The sequence below is a fragment of the Corythoichthys intestinalis genome, chromosome 21 (assembly GCF_030265065.1).
Source record: "Corythoichthys intestinalis isolate RoL2023-P3 chromosome 21, ASM3026506v1, whole genome shotgun sequence".
In the NCBI taxonomy this organism is placed as follows: Eukaryota; Metazoa; Chordata; class Actinopteri; order Syngnathiformes; family Syngnathidae; genus Corythoichthys; species Corythoichthys intestinalis.
Window position 1 is genome coordinate 5,975,617 of NC_080415.1, and position 8,446 is coordinate 5,984,062.

At 39.6% G+C, this 8,446-nt stretch overlaps 1 protein-coding gene across 1 annotated transcript; it reads right to left on the reverse strand.

Annotated features, from left to right (window-relative positions):
• Positions 1-6,291: 6,291 nt before the first annotated feature.
• On the reverse strand, positions 6,292-8,214 carry egr2b (early growth response 2b). The gene is made up of 2 exons (XM_057826466.1): positions 7,917-8,214; positions 6,292-7,651 (listed from the first exon to the last, which is right to left on the reverse strand). Exons 1-2 carry the CDS (start codon positions 8,074-8,076, stop codon positions 6,501-6,503), a joined length of 1,311 nt encoding a protein of 436 aa, XP_057682449.1. The 5' UTR covers positions 8,077-8,214; the 3' UTR covers positions 6,292-6,500.
• Between the last annotated feature and the right edge of the window lie 232 nt (positions 8,215-8,446).

Genomic DNA, 8,446 nt, shown 5'->3' on the forward strand with positions numbered 1-8,446 from the left:
CGAATGTTCATCTAATGTTGACGAGGAGAGTTCCGAAGCTTTAATTGGTGTTTTAGGTTACGAATTTGAGCTCAAACGAACGCAAATGCAGCGTAATGAAACGGTCATTGAGAGGAGCAATGACACTGATGAAACATCGGATATGATATGTTTTTTATTATAGAAGAGTACTCACTCTGGCCATTTCCAGCTTAGCAACTACCCTCCTTTGCTTTGCCTGGGGTGGTGAGGTGGTCTCATCAGTGGCAGTCTTCGTCCTCTTTCTTCGTGTCTTGGGACATTTAGGTGGCTGTGTGTGTATGGTGGGCACCCCATCTCCTTTGAGCAGCAATCTTTTAGCAAAACCCGATTTCACTTGTCCATAGTTCAAGAAGCTTTCAGGTGGAAAATGCGCACCATGCAAAACCGTGCCGGAGGCTGAGTCTGGAAAATTGCGTAGTCCAGCTCTTTTTTTCGCGTTCGGGAACTCATGGATACTATATTCCGATAAATAGCTATTTGTACACCACATAGCAGAGCAGTTTTGAACCATTTTAGTGATGTTTTGGTCAAACAAACCTGAACGCTACTCTCTCGTCGATAAAAAACAATGGCACCTGGCTCCGCCTCGACTTTCATTCACTTGTAGTGACGTCGCCGCCCCATTCGGCTGTTTCCGGAACACTTTTGGAAATGTTCGTCATTTTCGACCTATTTTCGATAATTGCTCATTAATGTGATTGATTTCTTTGTTAACGGTTCTATTGATGTCTCACACCCCCTTTGCGTTTTCATACCCTTTAAGATTAGACTGAAAACGTTCCTATTCGACAAAGCTTATTGTCACGCTAATTGAAGTCGGACTAGACTCACAGTTCAGTCTAAGCTGCATTAGAAGCTTTAATGCAGGGGGAAGTACAGCCACTGAGTTCTATCTCCTTTTTCTCACTCTACCTACCACTTGTCATACTTTATTTCTATTTTCCAATGTTAATATCTAGTTGACTAGTCTCTTCATCACTTGTCAGCCGGTGTCCCCTTTCCCCCTTTTCCTCTGGGGAGGGGCTATTTTTCAGCTGCAGTCTCCTGACTATCTGGACCCCTGGCTGTATGGTCGTCCTCGTCGCCACCTCCGTCTGATGTGGCTAGATGGACCTCTTCTTGTTCCTTTACTCTATTGCATCTTTACAAACTGTAACTCCGTCTGCTAATTCCCATTGGCAGCCCGAGTGCATCCTGTCTATCCGTCCTGGGAGTGGATCTCTCCTGACTGTGGTACTCCCCAAGGTTTCTCATTTCTCCCTGAGAGTGTTGGAGTTTTTCCTTGCCGACGTGGAGGGTCAAAGGATGGGGGATGCCCAGGACTTGACCTTTATTTACTTCATCTCTATTTATTTCATCTACTGTTTCTGACTGTGCTTTCAGCTTTCCCTCTTTATTGCCTCTGCAAAGCCCTTTGAGACAACCTTGTTGTGATTTAGGGCTATACAAATAAAATTGAATTGAATTGAATTGAATTGAAAATCTTCCATTAGAATAGTGTCCATATTAACTCACTGGCTGCCATTGACAGCGCTAGACATCCAATCCATTTCCAAGACCGGGTGTTTTTGTAGCCGTGTTGTGGCTGTGTTGTGGAAGGTATGTTCTTCCTATCCCTGCATTTTCATGTGTCCGGTGCTCAAAAAATACTAAACCTAAAACCTTGCACATGAAACGACTTGTTGCCTTTGATATTGTTATTACGATGATGATGATGATAATTATGGCGATCTTTAAAATTATTTACTACAACTACTGCATCTGATGCTAGTCTGTTGCTAATCAGTACGTGTAGCATGGCACAATTATGTCAACGCATAATTGCAAGTGTTACAAGTTTTTTGTTTGTTTGTTTACAGGTGGAAAACGCTGTTAGACAAGGGAAGACAAGTTGACTTGTACGTTGATGGACATACAGTATACCGAGACTACGTGCGTTCTACTTTGATGATGGAAGGCTCGACTCCCGGGGGTGGCCGAGAGGCAGGGGCTGGACAGACGGTAGCTCGCCTTGCTGCGCACTATCACCTCGATCCCGAGATCCAACTACGAGCATTTTAACTGCAGCAGCTTTAAGATACGCTATTGGATCTGGACTTACCGAGGACAGCGGGAGAAAGCCCGTCTGAATGCCGCTGAGGGTCTCGTAATGTCGGGTGAAAGTTTGGCGAGGCTCCCTTAAGCTCTGTTGTCTGATAACACATTCCTAGTATGCTCGACCTTTGTTAATATTTTTCTCATCATTTTATGAATTGTGATTCATTGACCTGTTTTGCACATGCACCAATTGTTTTCAATAAAACAAGAAATCAAATCGTGTTGTCCAAATGTTTTATTGCGATTAATATCTGTAATAAAAAAGAATGACATACTATTTTTGTTAATATATACCGTATTGGCCCGGTTATTAGAAGGTGTTTTTTGCATTGAAATAAGACTGAAAAAGAGGGGGTTGTCTTATATTCGCAGTCTAGACATTATACCCATTCACGACACTAGATGGCGCCAGATATCATTGAAGCGATGTTCGGTCGTGACAGATCTCAGCTACTCTTTTTAGTTTAACCAGTTTGCATTATTTTATTGCAATGTTTTTCCTTATTCAGATTTGTTTCAAGACTACAGTTCCAGTTAGACTTCACTTTGATGGTTAATTCAGTTATTGTAATTTTGTTGTTTTATCACAATGGGTTGGTTTATTTACATTTCAGAAACCAGAAGCCATTCATTTACGAATGTGATTGGCTGAGAGGTTGTTATAATTTTGTCCTCGAATCATCAACGCATTGATAAGAACAATCATACAATCACATCTACGTATCATCTACGTCGTGCTGAAATAATTTTTGGAGATTCCATGAGTTCCTCCGCTTTAATTTTGTAGTTTTAACTTTGTCAACACACTGCTTACTTCAACCGCAATTCATGTTGTTTTTTCGAAACCGGAAGTCCAGAGAAGACATTTCCAAGATGGCTCCGCCCATATTTCGCTCAGGAAACTTGTCTATAAAATCCAGAGATTTATTCTGGAAGTTTTCAAAAGGTTTTAGTTGTTTTTGAAAACAAAGGTTTGAATCGAACAGTGTGTCACCTGAACCAATACACATGAAAGGTAGTATAAGCCAATACAGATTTATTTTGCATTGATCATTTAGCCTATCAATTAATTAGGTTCATATTCATGAGAAATGTAGCCCTGACCTCCGTTCACCCAATCTGTTTGGTCTTATTAATGTCCGGTCCCCAACAAAAAGTGTACATGTAGAATATGCAGTTATGTCGTCCCTGCCAATGTTTAGACCAAACCTAAGCCCTTGCTTATGACCACATGATATTTACATTTTAACCTTTTTTTTTTACCAAAGTTGCCACAATTTCCACTTTTTTTTTTTTTTTTCTATCAATAAAATTAACTTTTTTGATTTTGGCAAATGGGTGCAATGACACAGAGAGTGAACATTTTTAATGGGGTCTGAATACTTTCAGTACCCACTATATGTTTGTGTTTATGTCTATTTTTTGGCTCAACACGCCTACCTGGAACAATGGTTGAAAAAAAAAGACCAATTTGAGGATGTAAAAGAAATTATATGTTTAATTTCCACATTTTCTGCCACCATGATGCGTGTCACGCAAGGGAGACACTATTTTGGCTATATGAAACAACAAACACTTTGCATAAAAGGTCACGAGTGGGTGGGGATATAATGAGTCACAAATACCATACATGGCGCAATGTGGGATTTACCTCATCTAATTTCCAACATCATTATTAGACTTTTTCTTTCCGTACTTACCACTTTCATAGAAGAGGCGGGGGATTCATCACATCTTGTTACGCCATCAATTATGTGAGCCATCAAACAAATGTGTTTAATAAATCCCACAGCAATCATGTTTTTTCCTTCACAGTACATTATTGTTTTAACAGTTAGACACATGTACAAGCTAGTCTGTTTAACACTGACACAAAATTAAAAGTACAAAAATAGAATCTTTCAACTTTTACATAAGAACAAATATACATAGTATAAGAAGCGTCCGTCAATCAAAATATACAAAAAGGCACGAACGCGAAATACGCGTTAGAATGAACGTTAATTCACTTTTTGAATAACTTCGACCACTTTTAAAATGTTATTGCCATTATTCATTCAGGAGTCTCATTAAATTCTTTTTTGTATTCATCGCTTTGTAATCACGGATGTTGTATATTCAGTAGATTGGTGTAATTATGATTCAGTAATCATTCATAATGATGAATATTAAACCTTTCGGACAGTGGTCACTCCAGTGGATATCTTTTCAAAACTTATCATTAGCACAACTATTGACGGTATTATTGACTGTAATTTCAACTGATTCCCAGTTAAATGAATTGGACGTCTATTGCCGTCAATGGCAGCCAAAGAGTTAAGCTATGTGAGGTCACAAAAGTTTTATAAAACAATACAAACAAACAAAAATAAATGAATAAATAAAATTCTCAGAGCAAATTACACACTGGTTACACTTATTTGAATGTAAGTCTTCAGTCTTTTTAAATTTTTAATATATTTTTTAAAGCCATGAGTAACACATAAAATATATTTTCTAAATTTATTACTCATATATACTTTATCATTTTATATTACTATTAATTATGGAAGCGCATCACTGCCACCCAAAAACAAAAATCCAGTATAATATTTTCACATGATAGTTTTTACATAAGATTGTGTAAAAATATGCAAATTATCACGGGAAAAATGTGAGTTATCATGTAAAAACATGTAAACAATCATATTAAAACGTAATAACGATAAAAACATGATAATAATGTGAAAACATGATAACGATCATGTAATAACATGATAACAATCATGTAATAACATGATAACTACCACATAATAACATGATACTGGACATTTTTGTACTTCTTATGCAATACTCTTTCATGCTATTAGAATAATTGACCCCCCCCCCCCGCCCCCATAAATGCTTCGTTGAATTAATTTATTCATTTTTATATTACTATTAATTATGGAAGTGTGTTGCTGCCCCCCCAAAAACAAAAATCCAGTATGTTTTTACATGATAGTTATCACGTTTTATTTATGCAATACGCTTCCGTTCCATTACAATAATTGATTTCCACCTCAAAAATGCTTCCTTGAATTAATTTATTCATTTTTTAATTGTTTTTTTTTTTTATGGATGCGTAATGCTGACACCCATAAACAAAAATCTAGTATGATAATTTTACATGATAGTTTTAAATATTGTTGTGTAAAAATGTGAAAACTATCATTTTAAAACGTAATAACTATAAAAACATGATAATTATGAAAAATGTGGTAATGATCAAGTAATAACATGGTAATTATCGTGTAAAAACATGATAACTATCATGTAAAATGCGATAGTGGACTTCTTTGTACTTTTTTTGTTTTATGCAATATGCTTCCGTACCATGAAAAAAATTGACACCCCCCCCCCGAAAAATGCTTCTTTGAATGAATTTATTTATTTTTAGTTCTTATTGCTCGTTGCAAAATACTTGAGCAACACTGCCGTAAAATATTGTCCCAATAGACAATAATTTGAAAAAAAAAAAAAAATCATAAATCGTGGAAAAGGGTTTACGAACAATTTGTTGTTCACGTTGATATTGATACATGATAGTTACTACATTTTTACATGTGATCGTGTCAAAATGTTATAATTATCATGTAAAAATGTGATAGTCATCATGTAAAGAAATTCTTATAAATAACTACCAAAACATAATTATGTGAAAACGTGATAACGATCATGTAGTAACATGATAATTATCATGTAAAAACATGATGACTATCACATAAAAAACGATACTGGAGTTTTTTTTTTTTTTTTTTTTTTAATACAGTACGCTTTTGTAATATTAAAATACTAATTATTCCCTCTCTCCCCCAAAATGCTTCCTTGAATTAATTTATTCATTTTCCTTGAAATAATTTCTTCATTTCATTTTAAATTATTCATTAATTATTATTTCTCAGCGCAAAATACTTCTGAGCAACACTGCCGCAAAATATTGGCCTGTTGGACAATAGTAAAAAAAAAAAAAAAAAAAAAAAAAGTCATAATAATTATGTAAAAAACGTGGTAACGATCATGTAATAACGTGATAATTATAATGTAAAAACATAACGATCACGTAAAAAACTTTTTTTAATACAATACGCTTCCGTACTATTAAAATACCAATTGATCCCCCCCCCCCCCCCCCCCAAATGCTTCCGTGAATTAATCTATTCATTTTATTTTTAATTATTCATTAATTATTATTTCTTATTGCCCATCGCAAAATACTTGTGAGCAACACTGGCACAAAATATTGTCCTGTTGGACAATAGTAAAAAAAAAAAAAAAAAAATCATAATTCGTGGTTTAAAAGGGTTAATGAACAATAAATTTGTTTGGTTTACGCCGCTTTTGAGCGCAAAAACATGTCCCACCTAAGAACTCATCCCGTTGGTTGCGCAAATGCTTCCAGTGCGCTCTAACGCGGAGCTAACGGATGACGACGAAGACGAAGTAGAGACAGTGGAGGACTTTCTCTCCTTTTGTCTCAGGTGGATTTTCGTATGTCTCTTCCTTTCGTCGCTCCTGGCGAATTTTCGGCCGCAGAAGTCGCAAGCAAACGGCTTCTCCCCCGTGTGGGTGCGTATGTGAGTAGTCAGGTGGTCGCTGCGGCTGAAGTTGCGCATGCATATCCTGCATTGGAAGGGCTTGTGTCCGGTGTGGATGCGAATATGTCTGGTGAGTTCGTCGGAACGGGAGAAACGCCGGTCGCACCCCTCCGCCGGGCACGGGTACGGGCGTTCGTGGATGGGCGTCTTGCTGGGTCTGTTGGGGTATTTTCTCGGGCGCAGGATGGGCCTCAGAGGGAGATTCTGGGGGCTGTACGCGGAGGGAAGCCTCGCCGGCCCCCCTCCCTCAGAGCTCGGACCGCCGAGCGTGTAATTTCGGATAGTGTTCAGCGGAGTCAAAGGTGGTGGGACGCGGAATGTGTCGAGGGAACACGGGCCGAAGGGCTTCCGATCCGGGATGCTCGGACCGTGCATGTCTCGCTGACAAGCCGGCTGGAAGAAGCCAGGGTACTCGGGGATCATCGGGAAAAGTCCCGGCACGTCCTGGCCGTTGTGCTGCTTAGGTGATGAGTACGAGGGCGGCGGGTACGAGGCGATGTGGCAGGTGGAAGTGGAAAGAAACGCCGACGGATCCTGGTACACCTCCCCGCAGGCGGCGGAAGAGTACGGCGGCGGAGGGGAGTAAAGCTGATGGTGCTCTGTCTCGACTTGGTTCTGATGCGCCGCGGCCATGGTGCAACTCAAATTTCGGTTCGGAAAGTGACTGGGAGAAGCCGAGGGAGCCGGAGAGGTCGATGACGTGGATGGAGGAGGATGGGCAACGTTAAAGATGCCCGAGACGATGTTGATGACTCCTTCGGGATTCCAGTTTGCGGGATACTGGGAGTCGATGGAGAACTTCCCCATGTAGGTGAAGGTCTGGTTGCGGTGTGAAGAAGGCTGGGAGAAACCGCCGGAGTAAGACGAGAGGTCCAGAGAACGCCTCTCTGCGCTCATCTCTGCGCTCATTAAGGGATCTGTGGGAAAAAAATGACAGATAATTAGAGAAATTTGCAGATGAGACACTGTAATTTAGTTGAATAAGAACTGAGCTATAAAGTTTCGAGCTCTGTAATAAGAGTCACGTCACTTTATAGGGCTTAATAGTTTTGTGATACTCTCAAAATTTGAGCAGCAATACAATATATCACTAAAATAATCTCTTTTATGTTATTCACGCAAAACACTTGCACTTAAGTCACACGGTGAATTTACTTATACATATTTGAAGTGATTTCTCACCTCCAGCCGCGTTGATCTGCTCGTAATGTGACCCCAAGTCCGAGTTGCAGGGAAAAATTGCAACCGACGTGGGCAAACCGGCGGCGATGTCATCCACGGAATACACGTTGTCGAACCCCCCGAGCGGCATCGGCACCTTCTCCAGAGTTTTAGCCGTCATCCCGTCAGATTTAGAAGCCGCTCGAATAATTGACGCTCTTTCACGAGTTTTTAAAGCCGCTGCATGTCTCTTAATATGACAGGAGAGCAGACGAGAGCTGCATAGTTCGTGCGCTCTGCTGTTGAAAGTTTGAACAAGTCGTTTTATTACTGGGGAGCAGCGGGCCCTGGGACTTTGCCGCACATGAGGGAACCCTTTTCATTGTAGCCGTACGTCATTAACCAAATATGGAGTGGGCGGGGGGCGGAGCCACATGCTGATTGGCAAGGAAGCTCCATGACGATGGAGAGTAGAAGTAGAAGCGTGTGACAGTCAATATGAACGACAATTTTTATCTTTGACTTTAATTCACAGACATTTATGAACTGTA